The sequence below is a fragment of the Myotis lucifugus genome, unplaced genomic scaffold (genome assembly GCF_000147115.1).
Source record: "Myotis lucifugus unplaced genomic scaffold, Myoluc2.0 scaffold_77, whole genome shotgun sequence".
In the NCBI taxonomy this organism is placed as follows: Eukaryota; Metazoa; Chordata; class Mammalia; order Chiroptera; family Vespertilionidae; genus Myotis; species Myotis lucifugus.
Window position 1 is genome coordinate 865,041 of NW_005871125.1, and position 25,147 is coordinate 890,187.

Here is a 25,147-nt window from a genome sequence, read left to right on the forward strand (position 1 = left end):
GGAAGTTTATTCCTTATTTGGTGAGAAAGCTGATTTGATAAAGCCACACTTTTTGTTTCAGGCTGTCCTATGGCAAGGCAGTCTGTAAGGAAACCAAAGCACACTCCGATAGCCCACGGACAAGGTGGGGGATCTTCTATTTACTTCCATGATCTGGGTGGGCACACAGCAAATAAATACTAACTAAATGTAATAAGAGTTTTGCCTTAGTGAGTCTCTTCATTCCTAGGATTAGCAGGCTCACGGTTGGTCTAATAATAGCTTGAATCTAATATCTTTACAAGTAATCTGTACGTAGTTTATTTAAAAAAAGTAGAAACATTTTGGTTAAACTTTTGGGGATCAAGCTCAGAATCAGTTTCCAAAGGAACAGCTAATTAGGCAATTTAATTTACAAGAAAACGATGCCCCCACAGAGAAGATTAATGGATTTTTCAGTGTAAAATTATTTCCCTCGATCTAAGTGCTAAGTAAGATACCAAATATAAATATGTAATGAATTAATTACAAAACACAGAAGCTAACAAGCTTTATTTTACCCTGCAGGAAAATAATGTAGTCTGAAATACTGCTCAATTAGTATGAAGAGAGAGCAAGAGTTTTTTTCCTGGTTCCATTAATATACTGAAATGCAATAAAACACACATTTTTTTCTGTTGATGTGGGTAATGTAGGTTGTATGTATGGTAAAATTAATCTGCAAGTAGAATCGAAAATAAGCTCAGAAAACGTAGGTTGAGGAAAGTTCATTGTAAGCATTCTTGTTTCTTATTTTATGATGAATCAAATACGGCTTGTGGAAGACCGACTGAAGAATGAAGAAAATGTAAAGGAAGTACATGACTGCCAGAATTGGAGTCGGTGTTAGCTGAGAAGGAAATTCACTTGACCTTTAAGTGCCCTTTGAGGATGGCATCTCTCATACCTACAGCCTACATTGCTACAAATGTTTTTAAATCCGTAAGAACTTTGTGGCCTGATATAAGAAACTCAAAAATGCCGTAAGGCTGACATAGCTGGGAGGAACAGGTGGATACTGACTTCCCTCGTGGGTAATGGTGGCCGTGGTCCGATTTGCGTGGTCCTCGTCTTCCGCAGGCATCCAAGATGCAGTCTGTTCTTGGTCACTTCCACCACCTGCTTCTGCTCCCAGATCCTGGGGTTCGCTCTGATGTTGGCTACACCTCCCAACTTACCCATTACACCACAGTCTATGAAACAAGTTCACAGTCTGTCTTTCAGGCTCACAGGGTTTTCATGGGTAGTAATTATCAAAACACTAATCAGGAAAATTACAGAATGCTTCCTCTTAAAGTTATCACTAATTTTAGCATCTTCTCACGCTTAAAATGCCTATGTGCAAAATCAAACAATGAGGAAATATAGAAAGTAGAAAAATGAAAGATCTCTCTCCCACCTTGATTCTGCTCCCCTAAGTTAACCATGGATAATAGTTTGGTTTTAATACATAGAGATAGAGATAGAGATAGATACCTATATATTTATAGCTCATATAAATTTACATGTTTGACCAATTTTTTTAAAAATTAGATGACATACATAATGTCGGCTATTTGTTTTTGAAAGCTACTTATTTTTATGTATTTCTTTACATATTTCTTTTGTATTTTTATTAGTATTTGGATTTCACTGAAATTAAACAATTTAAATTTCTACCAATATAGCTAAGTAACTGAATGCCACAAAAGGCTTTCTGCCATTTCAAATACAGAAATGCTTGATAAAGTTAACAAAATAAAATTACTCCCAATCAGTTCTAAAAGAAATGAAATATTCATGTAGCAGAAATAAAGAAGAACAAACCTAGAACAGAAAACCTAAACTAAAACCTACATGGGTCTAGGGTAGTCTAGGCCTCTGGACTAGTGGCTGGAATTTATGAAGAAAAGAGATAAGGCCTTTAGCTCATGTAAACGGGGGAGCTGAAATGAAGTCTTCTGAATAAAGTAAGGAACCCTAGAGCTGTAAGTGACATTGAACTATGATCAGACACTGGGACAGGAAAAGTTCTCCCATTCAGCCACAAAAGTGGCAAGAAAGCTTCTCATCACTGGTCACTCTTGTTGGAAAAGACATCATTAGAAATGGAAATATAAACTTACGCTACATGGTAGTGTAATGTCCTGATTTACAAGGTCCAAGTGATGGAGAAAGCGAAAACTCAACTGACAAATCCTCCTACAGCCCTATACAAAGCCAATGAAAAGTCACCTTGTATAAGTGCTTCTGCAGTGCTAGGTCAGTTAAAAATTATAAACCATGCCTGGCCGGAGTGACTCAGTGGTTGAGCACTAACCTATGAACCAGGAGATCATGGTTTGATTCCTAGTCAGGTCACATGCCCAGGTTGTGGGGGATGTGCAGGAGGCAGCTGATTAATGATTCTCTCTCATCATTGATGTTCCTCTCTTTCTCTCTCTCTCTCTCTCTCTCTCCTCCTTCCTCTCTGAAATCAATAAAAATATACTTAAAAATTATAAGCCACATTAAAAAGAAAATCTACCACAAAAAAGTATAAGTCAGTAAAAACAAAAGGAGAATTAACACCCCAAGAATTGGAGATGATAGATTCAATTCAAAGATTAAATATAAGTTTATTTAACATTTTAAAGAGAGAAAATCCATTCAGGAATTATAAGAAAAAGTGGTAAATATGCTAGAAAACAATAAGAACAAACCGATTTTAATTTAAAAATTACTAGATATGAAAAATATATAACTAAAATTAAAACTATCCAAGGACAAGATAACTACAAATCAAACAGAGAATGGGACAAAATATCTAAAGATATCATCCATAATACAACAGATAAATAAGGAAATGGAAAATGTATAATTCAACTTTATTAGTTATCTGAGAAATGAAAACTTTTGAAGTAATGAGTTCTTTCATAATCAAATTGACAACAACTTTGAATAACATGATACTTAAAGGTATACAACATGTTGATTTAATCCACAATGAAGTAATTAACAGAGATATCACTTTACATAGTAAAAGGGTTTTCTTTCTTTCTTAACTTTATTTTTATTGTTTATACTATTACAGATGTCCCTATTGTCCCCTCCTTTACTCCCTTCACCCAGACACTGCCCCCCACCCCTTCCTTCTGGCCATCACCTTTACCCAGACTGAGAACCATTACCCAGACTCTAGAGAAACTAACCCAAATATTCAGAGACAAATGAGATATTTAATAAAATCCAAAAAGTTGCATACAGTATATGCAAGCACCCATGACCTAGAAGTGCTAATCTCAGGTGTACACCCAAAAGAAACTTCAGCATGGCGCCTAAGGAGTCAGGATAGAGGTATTCATATCAGCACTGAGGGTAATCATTTAAATCTGGAAACTGATGAATAGAGAAATGAATACATAAATTTTGATATATTCATACAGAAATAAAAGAGGGGACATTATTATGGATATTATGGACATTAAAAGGATAACAAAGCAATAATAAAAACTCTGCAGACAAATTTGAAAACTTACATGAAATGGACCAATTCCTTGAATGTCAGAAATTGTCAAAATTCACATAAGAAGAAATAGGAAAAAGACAATATAAACAGGTCTATATCTTTGAAAGAAAATGAACCAATAATAATTACACTTCGGCCTGGCTGGTGTGGGTCAGTGGTTGAGCACTGATCCATGAACCACGAAGTCACTAGCTCAATTCCTGATCAGGGCACATGCCCAGGTTCCAGGTTCAATCCCCAGTAAGGGGTGTGCAGGAGGCAGCCAATCTGTGATGATTCTCTCTCATCGATGTTTCTCTCTATCCCTCTCCCATCCTTTCCCTCTAATAAATAAATAAAAACATATTTTTTACAAAAAATAATTAATATGCTTCCAAAAAAAGAAGCACCAGGCGCAAATGAGTTTACCTGTGAAGTCTACCAAACATTTAAGGAAGAAATAAACCAAATTCTCTATAATCCCTTCCAGAAGATAAAGGGAATACTTCTTATCTTATTCCTTGAGGCCAGTGTTGCTCTGATACCAAAAACAGAGAAAGACAATACAAGAAAAGTCCAAACAGATATCTCTCATGAACATGCAAAAATCCTCAACAAAATATTAGCATATCTAATCCAAAAATGTAATACTAGCATATCTAATCCAAAAATGTATAGAAATAATTGTAAACCATGACAAGATAAGATTTATCCCAGCATGCTAGGCTGGCTCAACATTAAAACATCAATTAATGTAATTCCTCGTATTAATAGATTAAAAAAAGCATGTGACAAAACTCATTCAGATAAAAACTCTCAGTAAACTAGAAACAGGGAACTTCCTCAACTTGAGAAAGAATTTTTACAAAAAACCTACAGCTAAAATCATGCTTAGTGGTGAGAAACTTGAAGCTTTCCCACTAAGGTCAGGCAGAAGGCTAAGATGTTTTATATCATCAATCCTTTTCAACACTTTTTCAAGTTCTAGCTCATACAATAAGAAAAGGAAAGAAAATGTACAAACATTGGGAAAAAAGAAACAAAATTGTTGGTTTGCAGATGATATGATTGTTTATGGAGGAGATGCAAAACAATTGACAAAACTCCTGGAACTAATAAGAAATTATAGCAAAGCTGTATGCCAATTGCTTTCCTAAATACTGGCAATGAACAAGTGGAATTTGAAATTAAAAAAACAGTTACTATTTACATTAGCACCTTTAAAAATAAAACACTTAGATATAAATCTAACAAAATATGTACAAGATGTACATTAGGAAAACTAGAAAACTCTAATGAATGAAACTAAAGAAGAGCTAAACAAATGAGTAGGTATTCCATGTTCATGGAAAGGAAGACTCAATATTATAAGATGTCAGTTTTTCCAAAATTGGAGGACAAACTACAAAAATCAAGACTTACCATAAATCTAAAGAAATCAAGACAGTGTGAAGAATCAAGCATTGGTGAAGAAACAGACATATAGTTCAATGGAACAGAATAGAGAGCCTAGAAACAGACCCACATTAATATAGTTTACTAATCTCTGACAAAAAAATAAAAGGCAATAAAATAGAGAAAAGGTTGTTTTTATAAAAAATGACACTGAAACAACTGGACATATATACACGGAAAAATGAATCTAAACAGATCTAACATATACCCTTCACAAAAATTAACTCAAAACGGATCACAAACTTAAATGTAAAATGAAAAACTATAAAACTCTTAGAAAATAACATAGAAGAAAACCTAGATGACCTTCAGTAAGGTGGTACCTTTTTAGATAAAACACCAAAGGCAAGATCAATGAAGAAAGAATAAACCGGTCTTCATTAAAATTGAAAACTTCTCTGTGAAAGAAAACATCAAGAGAATGTGAAGATAACCACAAACCACAGACTTGGAGAAAATATTTGCAAAAGATGCATCTGATAAAGGGCTGTTATACAAAATACACAAAGAGCATACGCAACATGGGTAAAGGGAATAAAAAAAACAGAGCTTTTAAAAATCAACAATAAGATTTGGACAATTTGTTCTAGCTTTATGAATTATGCTGTTGGTATTTTAATAGGGATTTCATTGAATCTATAGATTGCCTTGGGTAGTATGGACATTTTAATGATGTTTATTCTACCAATCCATGAACATGGTATATTATTCCACTTGCGTATACCTTCCTATATATCTTTTTTCAATGTCTTATAGTTTTCCAAATATAGGTCTTTTACCTCCTTGGTTAAGTTTATTCCTAAGCATCTAAAATTTTTTCTTGCAATGGGAAATGGGGTTATTTGTTTAATTTCCCTTTCTGAGAGTTCAGTATTGGTGTATAAAAATGCCACAGATTTCTGGGTATTAATTTTATATCCTGCTACATTGCCAAATTCATTTATTAAATCTAGTAATTTTCTGATGGAGTGTTTAGGGTTTTCTATGTACAGTATAATGTCATCTGCAAATAGTGATATTTTTACTATCTCCTTTCCAATTTGAATGCCTTTTATTTTTTCTTCTTGTCTGATTGCAATGGCTAGGACTTCTGGTACTATGCTGAACAGGAGTGGTGAAAGTGGGCATCCCCATTTTTTTCCTGTTCTTATGGGAAATGGTTTTAGCTTTTGTCCATTGAGTATGATGTTGGCTGTAGGTTTTTCATATAAGGCTTTTATTATGTTGAGGTATGATCCCTCTATTCCCATTTTGTTGGGAGTTATCCAAAAAAGGTGTTGGATTTTGTCGAATCTACAGGGAACTCATACAAATTAACAAAAGGAAGATGAACAATCCAATTTAAAAATGGGCAAAGGACCTCAATAGACACTTCTCCAAAATGAACATACAGAAAGCCAAAAGGCATATGAAAAAGTGCTAAAAGTCACTGATCATCTGAGAGATGCAAATCAAAATGACAATGAGGTGCCACCTCACAACTGTCAGAAAGGCTATCATCAACAAATCAACAAACAACAACTGTTGGCAAGGATGTGGAGAAAAGGGAACTATTGTGCACTGCTGGTGGGAATGAAGACTGGTGCAGCCACTATGGAAGACAGTATGGAGCTTCCTCAAAAAATTAAAAATGGAACTCCCATTTGACCCAGTGGTCCCACTTCTAGAAATATACCCCCAAGAACTCAGAATCACCCATCAGAAAGAATATATGCACCCCTATATTCATAGCAGCACAATTTATAATAGCTAAGATTTAGAAACAGCCTAAGTGCCCGTCAGCAAATAAATGGATTATAAAACTGTGGTACATCTATACAATGGAATACTATGCAGCTGTAAAAAAGAAAGAACTCTTACCATTTGCAACATCATGGATGGTCCTAGAGAGCATTATACTAAGCGAAATAAGCCAGTCAGAGAAAGATAAGTATCACATGATCTCACTCATATGTGGAATCTAATGAACATAACCTGATAAACAAAAATAGACCCAGAGACATAGAAACATTGAGCAGATTGCCAAATATCAGAGGGAAGGCAGGGGGGGGAGGAGGAGGAGGAAAAGAGATCAACCAATGAACTCATATGTGTATATGTATAACCCATAGACACAGACAGTGGGTGGTGAAAGCTTAGGGCTGGGGTGGGGGAATTAGAGGGCAATGGGGGGAAAAGGGGACATATGTAATACTTTCAACAATAAAGATTTTAAAAAATCAATAATAAGAAAATAAACAAACCAATTAAAGAATGGGCCAATGATCTGAACAGACATCTCACCAAAAAAGACAGATGGCAAATAAGCATATGAAAAGGTCTTCAACATCATCTGTCATTAGGCTATTGGAAATAAAACGAGGTAACACTGCACACCTATTAAAATGGCTAAAATCCAAAAAAATGTACAGCACCAAATGCTGGTGAAGATGTGAAGCCACAAGAACTCTCATTCCTTGGTGGGGAGAATGCAAAATGGTACAGCCACTTTGAAAAATACTTTGGCAGTTTCTCACAAAACTAAACATATTTTTACTATACAATCCAGCGATCATGCTCCTTGGTATACACCCAAATAAACTGAAAACTTACATTCACACAAAAATCTGCACACAGATGTTTTTAGCAGCATTATTTACAACTGCTAATACTTGGAAGCAACCAAGATGTCCTTCAGTCGATGAAAAGATACATTGTACCATTCAGACTGGAATACTATTAGTGTTAAAAATAAATGAGCTACCCAGCCATAAAAAGACATGGAGTAATCATTAAATGCATGTTACTAAGTGAAATAAGTCAATATCAAAAGCCTGCACACCGTATGATTCCAGCTGTAGGAAATTCTGAAGAAGACAATACTATGGATACAGTAAAAGGATCAGTGGTTGCCCATGATTATGGGTGAGGAAGGGATCATCAGCTCAATTTTGCTATGAACCTAAAAATGCTCTAAAACCTAGACCAGTGGTCGGCAAACTGCGGCTCGCGAGCCACATGCGGCTCTTGGGCCCCTGGAGTGTGGCTCTTCCACAAAATACCACGTGTGGGCGCGCACACACAATGCAATTGAAACTTCGTGGCCCATGCGCAGATGTCGGTAAAAAAGGAACGAGGACTAATACAACGACAATATTAATAAATTTTGTAAATATTATTCTAAGTAAAAGAAGTCCTTCATAGAAGACCACACATAGTATATGATTTCATTTATGTGATGCTCAGAATACCCAAGCCATAAGACAGAAAATAAGAATAATGATTGCCTCGCTGTGAGGGAGTGGGTGGTGGCGGGACAAGGAGTAACTGCTAATTGGTTGGGGTTTTTTTTGGGGGGGGGGATGAAAATGTTCTAAACTTAGATTGTGGGATGGTTGCAGAACTCTGTGAATATAGTAAAAGCCATTGAACTCTATACATTTAATGGATAAATTTTATGTCATGTATGTATATCTCACTAACGATGTTTAAACAAAGAATATAAAAAGAATCACAATATATGTACTGCACATTTCCAGTTGATAACAAGAACATTTTCGGTTTAAATTGCCACTTTAGCTCTTTGTATCACAAGCAAGTCATTAAGGAAGGACATTTCAGTATATCAAATAAAATATAATGTGACCACATTGGAAGAGTATGTATATTCAAAACGAGGAAATTTATCATCAAAGATCAAATTCTGCTTTCTGAAGTGCAACTATGAAATTAAAATGACAATTTCTGTTTTTGTTCAGGATTATTCAAACATGAGGCTTACAATAGGCACAGACTTTGGAAAACATATTAAAGGTCACAGTAGAGATATTTCCATAGCAAATGCCTATATTACTGTCTTAAATTACCTTTCATATCTCATGTGTGTTTCTATAAAATGTAATCATTTTATTTTAGGAACAATAACAAACGTCAAATTTAATTTTGACTCCTTGAGTATTCTCATGATCTAACATTATGCAGCCATGATTTTTATATACAAAAATTTCTATTTTATTTTTTCAAATTCACATCTACACGGATATACACAGATAGTAAATGTACAACATAATGAGTTTTGATAAATGTATACACCCATGTGGTAATGAGCACTTCAGTGAAAATATAAAATATTTCTATCAGCACAGAAAGCTTCCTGATACCAATCCCTCACCACCCGCACTATGTTCTGATTTCTATCACCACAGATCAGTTTTGTCTGTTCTTGAGTTCCCTATGATTAAATTAGCATAGTATGTAGTCATTTGTTTCTGGTTTCTCTTGTTCGGCGTAGTGTTTATATGTGTCTTATTTGGCTTAAATTGCCATAACAAAATGTCTTAGACTGGATGGCTCAAATAACAGAAATTTATTTTCTCACAGTCATGGAAGCTAGAAAGTCCAAGGTGAAGGTGTCAGCGGGGTCAATGACTGGTGAGAGCTCTCTCCTTGGGTTGCAGATGGCCACCTTCTCACTGCATCCTCACGTGACCTTTCCTGAGTGTGCGTGCACATAGAGGCAGAGGAAGAGGGAGAGGGAGAGGAAGGGGAGACGGCTCTGTCTCTTTCTCTTCTTATAAGGCCACCAGACCTACTGAATGCTGAATGGGAAACCCACCCTTATGACCTCATGTAACCTTAATAATTATCCCTGAAAGTCCTGTCTCCAAATAGTATCAAAATTAGGAGTTATGGCATGGACATATGAATTGGTCCATAACAATGTGATTCCTCCAGATTGTCACATGTATCAGTGCTTAAATCATTTTTATTATCTAACAATATTTCATTGTGTAAATATATCACAATTTATTTATAATTTCTCCTATTGGTTATAATTTTGTTTTTTGTCTAGGGTATTTATTATAATAAAACTGCTTTCATACACAACTATTTGAGGATACATGTTTATTTCTCTTAGGAAAATATCTAAGAATTTCTAGCCCATAGTGTAGGTACATATTGAATTTTATAAGAAACTGCCAGACATTTACTCCAAAGTGATTGTAAAATTTTTCATTCCTATGAGCAATATTTGAAATATACAGCTACACCACATTCTTGGCAATATTTTGTGTTGAGAGTCTTTAGCTTTAGCCGTTCTAGTTGGTTTGTAGTGATCTTTCAGTGCTGCTTTAATTTGCATTTCTTTGAAGTTATGAAGTTAAACATTGTTCAGGTGCTTATTTACCATTTGCCTAACTCATTTTGTGAACTGCCTGTTGAAAGCTTTTGCCCTTTTTTAAAAAAGTATATTGTCCAGCTAAAGGACATATCAGAGATTAAGCTGATAAGAACAGATACTACACTTGATCTTAGCCAAAAGGCCAAGAAATGATTGTCAGGTATATTGTCCATATTTTCTCCCAGTAAGTGGTATACTTCTCTATTTTTTAAATTTTCTTACTTTCTTCTCATTTTCTGAGAAGCTTATAATTTTAATGAGGTCCAGTTTATTAAATGTCTTTTTTTATCCTTAGTTATCGCTAAAAAAAAATCTCTGCCTGCCTCAAGGTTGTCCCTATAATTCATTTAAAAATAATTTTTGTTATGGTACGATTTCTCTACATTTATCTCATTGTTCCAGCACCAATGCTTGAAAATATTTTCTTTATATATCAAATTGCCCGATGCCTTTGTTGAAAACGAACTGACTAGCTATATTTCTAAACTTTAAACTATTTCCTCGATCTGCTTGTCAAGTTTTGTATCAATACCATATTGTCTTGTAGCCTTATGGTAAGTCCTGAAATCAGATATTTTAATTCCAGATACTCTCCTTTTCTCTGATGATTTTATCAATTTCAGGTCATTATTTCCATCTCATCGAGTTCTTTCTTTTTTTAAGCCTATTAGAAATTTGATTGAGACCAAATTGGATCATAGAAATTGGATCATAGAGAATTTAATAATATTTTGTTGAGAACATATGTATCTGTGTCCATAAGGGACATGCTAGTCTCAAAACAACCCGAAAAGTTTTCTCTCTTCTCCACTTCCTGAGTTTATTACATTTGGCATTATTTTTTACTTAATATTTGAACCTGAAGTTGTCTTTTGGTGAGGGATTTTGTTTGCAAATTCAATTTCTTTAACAAATATGGAACTAATCAGATATCCTATTTCTCCTTTTTTATATCTGGTATGATGTGCTTTGCTAGAATTTTTTTTCATTATATCTAAGTTGTCAAATATGCTGATATAAAGTTGTTTTTACATGTTTTTTATTATCTTTTGTGTAAGATCTGGTCTTGCCTATCTTTTTCATAGTGGTAATTTGCGTTTTTCTACCCTTTTCTTTGTCAGCATTATGAGGGATGTATCAGTTTCAGCATTGCTAATATTCTCTGTTAGCTTTCTAGGTCATTGATTCCTCTTCTTAACTGCATCATTTGCTTCTTTCAACTTATTTGGATTCCATTTGCATTTACCTCTGTAATGCCACATTCTTTACACTGAATATCTGCCTTTAAATAATAAAAAATAGTATTTTAGAAGAAATTTGACTCCCAGCAGATCTGATATCAAAATCCCCTAAAATAAGCCTATGTTGACTTATAAGTGCTAATAGTTTTCTTGAAAATAATTACTCTTTTTTGAAAGTTCTGAAATTTTTTGCTTGTCAGGAAGGCAATAAACAGTAAAATTATGTTGACAGTGTTCACATGTGAACATTCAATGACAGAGGGAACTAAGAAGGCTAAAATCCTGAAACCATTGTAAGACCAGTAATAAGCATGCATTACTTTTCTTACTTTATTTTAAAACTGAGAAGTAGGTTTACAGTTGTAATGGAAATAAATAACAGAATAATTAACGAATAATAATACAAGAATAAGCTGTGTTTTGCATACTCACAACTGTAAATCTACTTTTGTCCGCCCTGTACATCCCATGACTTCACAGAAGGAAATATTGAATACTTAGAATGTGGAAGATATTTTTATACATCTACGTGAGGTTCTAGTTTTTCCATAATACTAAGTCAACTAGTGAACATTTAAAAATACATATGCAGATTTTCTATAATATTTAATTAATTGTGGTCATTACTTACCAGTATAACTACTGACATTTGTGAGAATATCTTATATTTAAAAATGAGGTTTACTTAGATGCAGGTGATTTGGAAGATAAGTTATTCAGTATGTTCTAGACTTAGAGCACTAACTCGGTGGTGCTCAAAATTATTTTATTTTGACATCACACAAATTTAGATATTTTAATCTCCAACATGTACTAATTCCACACTAAGTTATTTTCATACTATGATGAATGGATTTCTAAGTAACATTTAAAGCAATCTTACAGACAACTTAAAGTATCCATACATTTAATTCTGGAAGTCTTCATCCATTTTAACAGAATCTTTTCTACAAAAAAATCTACATTTTAAAAGTGATAACATTTATGTTGCCCTGATACGCCCAATGAGTGATTCTCAAAGGAAACAACGTGTGTATCTATGTTCCCATGTGCTCCAGTCTATTTCACACACTTTAGACCATTAAAATACAGGTAGACAATAGGTAGTTAGATAGATTATTGTTTTCATTAAGGCCCTCACCCCCGTGAACAAAATAGAGTGACAGCACCCATTTCTCATTAGGTAAAATGCATGCTATTTTGCAAAAACGGGTACTGTCTATTTTAAGAAGTCTCCAATTAAAAACAAAAAGCAGAGTGAATGTTTACTTTAAAAAAATGCAGAAGAATTTGCCAAAGGATCATTTTGATGTCATGAGTGCCTCCAGAAAATAAAGTTTATATTTTACAGAATGTGGTAATATACTGAGTTTTTTAGAAACTCAATTACTATATTCTGCAAAGAATACAAGTACTGTACAATTATGCTTGTTCTTAACTATTAAATTTATAACAAATAAAATACATTTTTAAGCACCTTGTATGTTTTGGTAATATAACTTTAGTTTTAATTTTTAGATGACTGTGACCTATGACTAGAAAGTATAAAGCATGACTAATCCTGTTTTTTTTCTTTTTAGTTCTTCCTGCATGTGATTTTTAGATATTAGCCTCATCATCAATTCTGAGAAAGCATAAAAATTTTTAAAGAGTAATAACCCATACTAAAATGTGTAAGAAAAGTAGTATCTTTCAAATAATTCTAATGATATTTTAATGAGTATAAATTATGCAAAGAACAAATATGTATTACAATTAGCATTTCATAAAAAATAAGAGGAAAAATGCATGTAACACGATGAAAATGGGCTCATATTCACAAAGTGAAATCTTTGAAACAAATGAAGTCCCTCAAATTTTCTGTAAAAAACAGTAAAATAAAATACATAAAGGTTTTTATATATTTACCACTGTAACTTGTCTTTCCATTTTTGAAAATTACTTATTTTAATAACTTAAAAAGCATGAAAATGTTTTATTATGGCTTACTCATTGTAGTCATTAATTTCTAGCACAATTACTAAAATAACTGAGAATATCTTATATTTGAAGTGAAAGTTATTTAATTTAAGGTGACACGGAGATATTTTATTCAATTTCTTCTGTAATCAGAGTACCAAATTCAGAAGTGATTAAAATTATTATATCTTACACTCCACAAATTTTGATGTTATTCTCTGATTATAGTAATCCCATATTAATTGTCTTATATACTATGAATTTATAAGTATTATTTAAAGCAATCCTACAGAAAATATTTAAACTACATAAAAAATTATAAATGGTGTATTAAATTTTTTTTCATATACCCAATACATTTAGAAAATAAATCCACAAAAATGCAACCAAACTGTAGAGATATTAGTATATATTAACAATGCTAGATTTCGTAATAAACAAAACCAGGATTAATAGTTTTGTTAAAGTTTACTACTTCAACTAAAAACCTTTTTCCAAAAACCCTTCCGATCAATCAGTTTTGCTAAGGAATAATTATTTATATATTAATGTAAGCTAATCATTATACCTTTTACTTATTTATCACTTCAAAAAGTTTACAGAGTGCTTCACATGCATAATAAATAAAAATTCAACCTGTTAAATCATGGTATAGATAATGACAATTTAAACCCTAAAACACGTAAGCTAGAGCTAAACCATTCTACAAAACATGGTAGCTAAAAAAAGATATTTTAAGTACCAGATGTCTCTGTTTAATTTTACACTTGATTCTATGTACTACAATTATACTTCATGAAATTTTCAAGAACTTAGCATTTGAATTTGTTTCAAATAAATATAATCAGATGTTTCTTTAGAAGCAGAGTTTCAAAAATATTGTCTTAAAATTCTATAATAAACAAAATGATGGAAATCTAATATTAAAAGGACTAGGAAGGTAGATTTTTATAGTTTCTAAATAGATTTAGGAGTATTGTACCAATGATTTCATTGAAATATTAAGAGATATACATGGCTACCCAAGATGTCAAGTCCTAAAATAAATAAGAACTATTTTATGCTATATCCATACTTGGCATATTAACCTGTCCTTGTATCATGACTGAAAAAAATTCTTACTTCTTGTGTTAACTGAAATTATCATGTACATTTGTTTAATTTCATATAAAAGATGAGCCATTACCTTAGTTAGACATAAGTAACATCGTATGTAATGAATTTATATATACTAGTTACTTTTGAAGAAAACTCTGAGTTTATATTTTAAATATGTATTTTAAAAATAATTAAATTATATTAGTGGGTACAAATATTTGGGCCTTAATCAAACATATTTCATATTCAAATGACATTTTATTTAGTAGATGAACTTTCTGGGTAAAACCATCTTTTGGACTGAATTTTCTGCTATATCACCTTTGTTCACGGAGACAAGTAGGCAACAGGGAAAGCTGCGTATGGCATTATTTTAGGGGATAGACTAATGGACTTGGAGCATGTGGAGATCAGCATTAATATACCACCAGCCATCTGTGCTGAGACATGTAGAATTACAGGAAGAAAGGCCAAGTCCTTTGACTATCTCTTATGATTAAATTTGCTAAAATGTCTAAATGAAAAAAAAATTAATGAGGACCAGCTATTAGTTGCTCACGTTAGGTAGTCAAAACCCAATCCTCTGGTCTTCAGCTTGGGAGACCAGTCACTTGATAACAGAGCAGCTGACATCTAGGGGGCACCAGCACTGAGTGGACATCAGCATTTCCTTAAAGAATCCCTTAAAGAATCCCTTGAGATACCACCGAAGTTCTGTGATCTCCTCTGAACTCCTGAGGCTATCAGTAACCCTACAGTGATTCTGAGCCTGCGTTTCTTCAAAAGATTCTTGTGGCAGGCTACAGTTGCCTTCATGTGGACATTAGCTGACGATGAGCTGTCATTTACAGGAAAGGATAGAGAGAGGAAGATATTGGCACAATCCAATGTCGATTCATTGTTACTGACCAAAGCAGAGAACAATTTATAAGCACTGTCCTGGGGCATAAATGCAAAGAGTCCATTCCCACCAGAGTAAACCTACAAGGGGAATGATGGCACTCTGCCTGCCTACGATGCATCCCGGGACTCACCAGAACAATCAGTTTCTTTAGGAAATATTCCCTGATCGCCGTCCCCTACTCCTGCATTGGGGATTCTCCCTATAGACAGCTGTATCCTTAATCAAATTAGACCTGCAGCAACACTCCTGGAGTGATGTATTTACATTTTTATCTTGAACACTAGAAGGTAAAGTTCTAGCAAACAGAGACCGTGATTATTTTATTTTTATGTCCCCAGGACTCACTGCCTAGCACATAGTAAGTGCTCAGTAAATACTTGTTGAATGGAAATTAATTGAAAAAGGTCTGACCACCACATCCTGCACATCTGCCACAGTAATGATTTGGAGGTGGGGAAGAGAAGACTCCTTAAAAAGCACCGAGGCTTAATTGTTCTTTTAAAAGAGAGAGAGAGAGACCAACAGCTTGAGGTGAAAATACCATGATATAGTCTCCTCAATGCTAGAATAAATGCAGGTATTATAACATCAGAAAACATCAGTGAGCCTGCTATCACCGACTAAATAACACCTCTGTAGGCCAATGCAAAGAAACCATCATCACTTATCATAATGATAGTGTTTTACTGTCATAAATACTTGAAACCAAAGAATCTGGTATAAGAAAAAAAATTAAATATATGCATATTTCTGGGACTCCATATTTTAAATGTTAAACTTATTTAAAGCTTTCAAACGACTAGACTTATTCTCTTACTAGTATATTGTTACAAAGTATTTAAAATTGCTCTAATTATTTGGAATAGAATAATTGCTATCACTGACAAAAATGTTGTTTTATATGTGGATCACTTTCTCTGAAATAAAAGTTCATTCCTTCTTTTGGAAAAAATGGTTTTCCAAAGGGAAGTTCAAGTTTTTAAAGTTACTACAAAAATATTTCTGATGACACAGAAACATACATTTACTTCATCAATAGACATAAAAGGATTTCTTACATATACAACATTAATAATGTTTTTATGAAAATAATGGGCCTATGAAAAAGTTAAAAACTGAAATGTCTACATTTCAACTTTTCTGTCATTTATGGAAGATATAAAGCATTAGTTTTACTCTCTGCCTCTTTAAATTTAACCTATTTTTATGAAACATTCTTAAATAACAGGGGACATATAGGATGAGGATTGAAATATGTACTTTGGATACATTTTATAGACAAAAGCTGTAATCAAGGCAATTATAATCAGAGAATAAAGCAAACAACTGAATATCACAATTGCACACAGAATAAAGCTTGATTAAATAGTTAGAAGGCAAAGAGCTGCATATATAAAACACAAAGTACAGTCTAATAGTTGTCATGCTTAGGTGATTTCAACTTAGCTCTTAGATGCAACTTCATAAAAGTCTAATGTAAATAAAATGTGTGTTAAGCTCTTTCCCCTAAGACAAAACTATTCAAAACTCTTAAAGTCTCTTAATCACCATACATTTTACAATGCCAAAGAAGAATAAAAAGAGAAATTATTAATTTTTAAAATTACCCAGCAATTCCATTGCATCATCTTCATTATCAATATCTTCTTCTGTTACAGGTGGGGTAGGGCTGTGAATAGACTCAAAAGAATCTTGAGAGAGCATTGCTGCCAGCAGTTTCTTATGTTGCTGTTGCTGTTGTTTTAATCCCTTGGTCTTGGGTTCCACCTTTAAGCTGAAGAAATATTTAAGTGTTAACTTTCAACGATGATGACATGATGCATTAGCTGTGGTGAGTGAAGAAAATCGAGAATCACATTTCATTCCATTATTTTGCCATGCAAATTTATGGACATTTTATTAAAATTTTCCCCAAGTATAATAAAAATACAGAGCCTGTCTTCTTTCATAGACATCCTTTGGTACCTCATTTCTCAAGTGTTCATTTTAATGAAGTCCAGCTTATATTTTTTTTTTCATGGATTGTGCCTTTGGTGTTATACCTAAAAATTCACTGCCACACCTGAGGTCATATAGGTTATCTCTTATTTTCTTATAGAAGTTTTTTAGTTTTACATTTTACATTTAGGTCTATGACCCATTTAGAGTTAAACTTTGTGAAGGGTGTGAGGTCTCTGTCTAGACTTCTTTTTTTTTTTTTACATGTGGATGGCCAGTTGTTCCAGCACCATTTGTAGAAAAGGCTACCTTTGCTCCATTGGATTGCTTTGCCTCCTTTGTCAAAGATTAGTTTACTATATTTCTGGGCTATCTGGCCTCTCTTTTCTGTCCCATTCCCTAATCTTTTGCCAATATACATTGTCTTGGTTACTGTGGATTTATAGTAAGTCTTAGAGTAAGACAATATCAGTTCTCCAATATTGTTCTTCTCTTTCAATAATTTGTTCACCGTTCTGGGTCTCTTACCGCTCTATACAAACTTTAGAATCAGTTAGTTCATATTCACAAAATAATCTGCTGAAATTTTGATTGGGCATATACATAAGTTTTAGTCTATTTTCTCTCTGGTGTTCATTTTGGATAAATTCTATAGATCTGTCCTCATTAAAAAATTCTATACTCTGTCATTTCCAATCTGGGTCCATTTAACAAGTTTTTATATTTTGTTTCAGTTACATAAATTTCACTTGGTTCTTTGTCAGTATTTATATTTGTTGATATTTGGTGTTCTCATTTGTTTCAAGGGAACTTATAATTGCTTGTTGAAGCATTTTTATGATTTTTTAAAAAGCAGGATTAATTAGATTTAATGGAAAGAATCCAAAATAAAGTTCAAAGCTGTAAACCAGCGGTTCTCAACCTATGGGTCGCGACCCTTTGGGGGTCGAAAGACCCTTTCACAGGGGTTGCCTAAGACCATCGGAAAACACATATATAATAACATATTGTTTTTTATATTAATCACTATGCTTTAATTATGTTCAATTTGTAACAATGAAATTGGGGGTCACCACAACATGAGGAACTGTATTAAAGGGTCGCGGCATTAGGAAGGTTGAGAACCACTGTTGTAAACTAAGATGGCTGAGGGTTTCAGCGATGCTGACATGATCAGAGCAAATTGTGGGAGTTGCATGTTCACTGAAGAAAGTCAATCGCATATTGTAATCTAATGTCTGATGTGAGAATGATGCCACTTCACCTTCTGACTCTATTTTAGGAAACACATGCATTTAAATTCTTTGCCAGATAATTCCATCATCTGATTCATCCTAATGTTGGCATTAGTTGACTATCTTTTCTCATGTAAGGTGTGGTTTTCCTGGTTCTTCGTATAATGTGATTTGCACAATTTGACTATTATTTTAAGAGTGTCTGGGGCCTATTCATATCTTTTATTTTAAAAGGCAGCCACCTGGCTTACTTTTGTAACTTGTGGTTCCAGGGACAGCTTCAGAGCTCTTGAAGTGCTATTTTAGTCTGCTTGGGCTATCTGGTGTTGCTGTGGTCCCAGTGTACCTGCTGGTATTGCCTGAGAGGACAAAAGGAGCATCTTCAGGTTGTGCATCTGGTGCCTCAAGGTAGATAAAGGGAATGTCTGGCTGTGGGGACATAAAGGATTCCCATGTCAAGCTTTGTTGTGGAGGGATCCCTCTTACTTGTGTCTTTTTGTCGAGTAAAAGGCACTTAACTGCCCGCTGTCTTCAGTGGGGAAGAGGAGTCTCAATTCTGGCAGGAAAGGACAGTATGTCCTCTGACCCTTTCTTGTGAGTGGGACTGTGTCAATTCCTTGGCCAGTGCAACCAGGCTCTGCCAGTGAGGCCAGCAGGACGCCTGTTTGATTAGGGGGGAAATGAACTTATCAAGGCCACCACCTCCTCTTGCTAGTTTGGGGTTGGGAAATGCCAAGCCTAGTTTGCCTTATGCTGTTGGTGGGAGAATCATACGTTGCTGGCCACTGTTGTTCCTCCAGTCGTCAGATCCCTAGCCATTCCATCTTCCTCTTTACATTTTCACAGCATAAAACTGCTCTGGCTGCCTTTTGCATTATTTCCAAGGTTTATAGTTGTATTTAGGGGGAGGAGCTGAGAGTCTGTGCCATCTTTTCCAAAGCAGAGGTGGTAGATGACTTGTTAATTACAAAGAGCAAATGATATCTTCACAATGAAGAACCCTAGTGGCTATGGCCTTAACCTTGCAAGAAAACAAACTCAGTATCAGCAATAATGGGGCAAACTGACATTATGAATCTCTAGATATGGGAAAAAGAAGAAGTACTCAGTACTACTACCTATGTAGAATTACTGCCAAAAATATTTAACTTGAGTTTAATGATCAGGAAACAATCAGACATGTCCAGATTTGGAAACAATTGCCTGCCATCTACAAGGATATCAATGTTATAAAATAAAACAAAAGTCGGAGACTGTTCTAGATTATAGAGACTAAAGAGACTTGAAAACTTAACTCCACACATGATCCTTCATTAGATGGTGGATAAAAAAGAAACAAACAAACTAACTAACTAACAATAAAACACAACAATCTATAAAAGACTCTACTGGAAAAAAGAGAGAAAGTTGAATATAGACTTCAAATTAGATAATTTTATAGTATCACTGTTAACAGTTTTGTTATGTTAATGGCATTCTAGTTGTATATGAGGATATCCTTATTCTCAGGAAATGAATGTTAAAGAATTAAAGAATTAACACATTATAATATCTATAACTTATTTTCAGGTGGTTCAGCATAAAAAAATAGGATAAATTAGAATAGATTGATCTATTACCATAGGTAACGCAAAGGCAAAATGTTAATTGGTGAATATATGTGAAGGGTATGTAGATATTGATATTACTATTCTTAAATTTTCTGCCGTTTGATACTTTTCAAAGTGAAAACTTGAGGGTAAAAATAAGAGAAATTATAATGAAGGCATACTCTTGTCAACAATACTTATTTCAACTTTAACTTCCATTCTAAATTAGGTTCCCCACTTAAACAGGAACTATTATTGTGATAAAAAAGGCATATCTTTTAAAATATTTGTTTCTATTTTAGCAACTATCAGTATAAATTCAAATTCAATTAATGAGACTCATTTGTGTATTTTAATAGTAGAGATAAAACATAAAATATTCACTTGTAAATTGATGGAGGCTTATTTACCCCAATTTCTTGTCATGGCATCAGTCTTGTGAATAATTTTGCCATGTGTCTTTTAAGGTGAGAAATAATGTAAAATTTAAAAATCTTCCTTGACAAACTGTATTCATTGAGAAGGCCTTTTGAATGAGAAAGGCCTGTGGATTGTAGAAGTGAAAACTGCACCATGAGAGAGGACATGGAAGGGAAGCAGGATCTTAATGCAAACAGGCGGTGGAGAGATGGGGAGAGATGGGTTTGGGGTGTTTCTAAGAGCACTTAGGGTTCTGGGCCCCCTCTTACCCAGATATTGAACCTAAATTTTAATAATATTGGGATTCTTAGAACTTTTCCCTGAAGAAAAGTATTAAGGACAAAGAATTTGAAAGCAAAACAGCCTAGCTCTGCAAGTTCACAGCTATCCACTCTGGGAGTTAGTTCCTTATTTCTAAAATGGGAATAATAATAATGTTTTTATGAGGAAACACATAAAGCAGTCTCTAAAGTGGTAACCAATATCATTATATGTTCAAAGAACATAATGGGCAGCTTTCTTAATATTTACATTTCTTCGTGAGCATTTGTATCTCACAAAGAAAGTACAGCACAGGGAATATCTATAATAATGAAAGCATAATATGCTAATTAGACTAGACATCCTTCCGGACATCCTTCCATCCATCTGGACGAATCTAGGGCTGTGAGGGAAGCCTGAGTCCCAGGTTCCTGCTGGCAGACACAGGGGGAAGGGAAGAGGGAAGCTGGTGCTGACAGGGAAGCCGATGCTGGCAGCTGGGGGCAGGAAGGCCTACTCTTGCATGAATTTCATGCACTGGGCCTCTAGTAGTCAATAATATTGGAATAACTATGTGGGTACTGCAAATATCAGGGGAATCACTTTGTTAAGTATATGATTGTCTAACTACTATGTTATACACCTGAAACTAATACAAAATAGTATTGAATGTAAACTTTAATTGAAAATAAAATTTAAATTAGAAAAACAAAAGGGAAAGGGAACCACAAGAGGCCTTAGGCCATATGAAAAAGAATAGCACTTAATATTTCAGTGTGGTGTTGATACACTCTAGGAATCTATTTTGCTTTGCTTTAAAAGGGTAACTTCTAAACCAAGATCAGATGGAAAGGGACAATTTAAAGTGGGTTTGATGTCCCTGCCCTGGTGTGCCCACCTCTCCAGGTGGAGACTTCCTCTTCCCTCTGGACAGCCTTCTTCCTGGTCCCACTCTTCCCTGGGACTTGACCTTGATCCATTTTGTTTCACACACTGTTTCTGAATACGGGTTAGTAAATATTCTATTTGAGCCCATACGCTCTCTTTAGTGGCAAACTGGATGATTCCTCTCTTGACTTGTATCCTAAGCTTGTTTCAGTTCACCATCACAGCCTAGTTGTCAGAACCTAATCTGTACCTAGCACGTTACCTTCTGTTAATGCTCAATAGATATTTTTTAAATAACTTTTTCTTTTTGAACTTCATTTTTTAAAACACACTAAATAAAATGAGAATTCATTTAAGTAGATGCATATGAGAAATGAAAATCCAGGGCCATAGGAAGACTGGTCATGAAACAGAAGAAGGAAAAATATGAAGGTCGAAGTGTGGAAGATGAGGAACAAGTGACAGGTTGCAGATGTGTGACTCCGATTCATCAACCAACAATGACCAAGACCATTTCATGAAGGTGGGCACAATTGTTGTCCTCGGTCTCATTAAAATACATGGTTTGGTCATAAAGATAGATAGTGCTGGGCTGTGAGACCTAATGACTGAGTAAGTCCCAAATGATGACTGTTTAAGGAGAGTCCATCTATGAGTCTATGAGTCCATATTTTGAACATGTAAAAATGACCTCATCAACCTCCTGATATAAATTCATGACTTAGTGACATATTTTTTGGCTTTAAATAGAAATTTTTGAGTCATAAAGTATAATTTTGTTATGTTTTAGATCTTTTTAAGACTTCTGTTCTTTGGTTGATAGATTTTTTATTAATTAACATTCTTTATGCTTAAAATTTACATCTTAGAGTACTCCTAAATTAATAAGTTCGATTTATAGTTCTATCATATCTACACAGTCAAAATCTGACAATATGTATTAAGGTTCTTTGTTCTATCCATTTTCTTCCTTTTTATTATGGTTTACTTTCTATCATATTACTTATTACTACTTGAATTTATGGCTGATATTTTTATATTCACTTGCTTATTGCTTGTCTCTTGCCGCTAATAAAGGGTACTCTAAGGAAAGGGGAACATTTCCAGCCTTTGTTTATAGATATAGCAAAAGCAATGATGAGTTTTAATGAAAGGGAAAACTTCTTAATGGGAAGAGATTTTGGCTTTTATTTTAATAATATATATTGATAATGTGTAAGATTTTCTATCCATTTTATAGCCTATTTACCATCTAATAACAATGTTCATTTAGCAAATAAAGCCAATTCACCAGATATATATTATTTATTTATATTGTTCTTGTTTTAATAAGGTGGCTCAACTTAGAGAAGCTTCATTAGGCTTTCAGCCTTGATGAGCCTATTTACAAATTCACATTACAATTCAGCAAGTAATTTTGGGAGCTCCATTACCCAGCTTTCACAAAATCTAATTAAGATGGCTTAAGATAGAATTATATAGTTTTATTAAACTTATTTTTTGTTTGTATTATTTTATTTTTTAAAAAAAATATATTTTATTGATTTTTCACAGAGAGGAAGGGAGAGAGATAGAGAGAGTTAGAAACATGGATGAGAGAGAAACATCGACCAGCTGCCTCCTGCACATCCCCCACCGGGGATGTGCCCGCAACCCAGGTACATGCCCTTGACCGGAATCGAACCCGGGACCCCTCAGTCCGCAGGCCGACGCTCTATCCACTGAGCCAAACCGGTCTTGGCTGTTTGTATTATTAATGTGTGATTATTTTTAATAACTCTAAATGTGCAATAAACATATATATATATTTCCCCCCTAAAGGGCTAGACAAGCCATAACAATTAATGCCAATTGGTTGTATCTGACAATTGTGGAAAACTTTCAATCATTCCCCAACATATTCCCCTTTCTCTTTTGTGATCCCTCTTTCTTTTATAGCTCAGATGCTTTAATTTATTTCTTTGTCTTAATTTAGAACCACTTTGACATCTATGAAAGATGTGGCATAAAAATGCAGGAAAATGTCCATGTGCACAAACACACAACATTTCCATGTAATTTCAAGATTCAAAGATCTCTTGAGTCCATCCAGTGACCATATAGGGTTCATGGATTCTATGTTAGTAGCTTCTGTCTTATTCTAATAGTTTCTCCATATCTCCTTCCTACAGTAATTGGTTTTGTTTGAACCAGCACCTAACCCTTCAAGTCACAGCAATGCTTATTAAATTTGTTGACTCTTTTCATACAATGCTGTATTGCAGAACCTAAGGAACAAGTTCATATAAGAAATATCATTTCAAAAAAAAAAACTTCCAGGAGGAAATTGTGGGGTAAGTTTCTACCCATAAGACTCTTAAGGTTCACTACGCTTTTATTTAATCCTCTCTAATCTAATGGTGAAAGTCCAGTCTATTGTGTATGTATTATTCTGAATGAAAAGGAAAGTTGGGTATGTACCAAAGATGGAGGACAGTCATAACAGACATTCAAATAAGATTTGAGCATTAAACAACAGGAAAGACCAAGGTAGGAAAAAGTACAAAAAATTAAGATGGACAATAAACAATCCTTATAAGTAGGCTTCATTTAGCACACGTCTACTGGATGCCATCTATGTGCCTCCTTCACTCATATGACTGATGTCTATTTTCAACAACAGCGTGTGGGTCCCATTAGCGCAGCGGTTCTCAACCTGTGGGTCGCGACCCCTTTGGCGGTCGAACAACCCTTTCACAGGGGTCGCCTAAGACCATCCTGCATATCAGATATTTACATTACGATTCATAACAGTAGCAACATTACAGTTATGAAGTAGCAATGAAAATAATTTTATGGTTGGGTCACATGAGGAACTGTATTTAAAGGGCCAGAAGGTTGAGAACCACTGGATTAGCGGAAAGAAAAATGGAAGGAGTCATATTTGAAAATTAAGTCTTTTCTTTCAGGATCTAGAATATCATGTAGTCTGTGAATGTTCATGACTGTTAAGTTATAGTACAATTTCATAACTATTTAAAGACTTCTTCTCAACCCCTTCTTATTCATCCAAATTAAATCTAATGCTATATGAGTGCCTGGTATAAATTCATAAATCCTGTTATGTATTAGAAGATGGGAGAGATACAGTTTCCCATCCATAGTTTATTGTTATTCTTTAAATCCAGTTCAGGTGTGCATGCATTATATTTCAGCTCTACTGGGGTATCTGGGCAGGACTTCACCACTTTCTTCATTTCATAGGTAATATCTCAATTCATAATTTAAAGCTAGAGAAAAATAAAACTGAAAACATTTTTACACAAATATTTGAGAGAGATATTTATGGATTGAGTTTTTATGGGTAAGGGATTGAACTAGAATTGCAGGAAAGATTCCCTTTAATGGTATTCAAGAGAAAATAAGAGCTCACGTAAGCTAGGAAGAAAATAGAAACACTAACATTTGCAATAAATAGCTCCAATTATTATTATGACTAAATGAAAGCAAAATGAAAATTGACATTTCTCTATTT

General features: G+C 34.1%; 1 protein-coding gene and 1 pseudogene across 1 annotated transcript in view; both read right to left on the bottom strand.

Moving 5' to 3' along the window:
• Positions 1 to 25,147, bottom strand: part of CUNH8orf34 (chromosome unknown C8orf34 homolog) — a 198,594-nt gene that overhangs the window by 155,870 nt on the left and 17,577 nt on the right. The window contains exon 6 of the mRNA XM_014457445.1: positions 16,910 to 17,076. Coding sequence (XP_014312931.1) covers positions 16,910 to 17,076 — 167 coding nt within the window. The remainder of the gene's footprint in view (positions 1 to 16,909; positions 17,077 to 25,147) is intronic.
• LOC111826430 lies at positions 10,141 to 10,254 on the bottom strand (annotated as a pseudogene).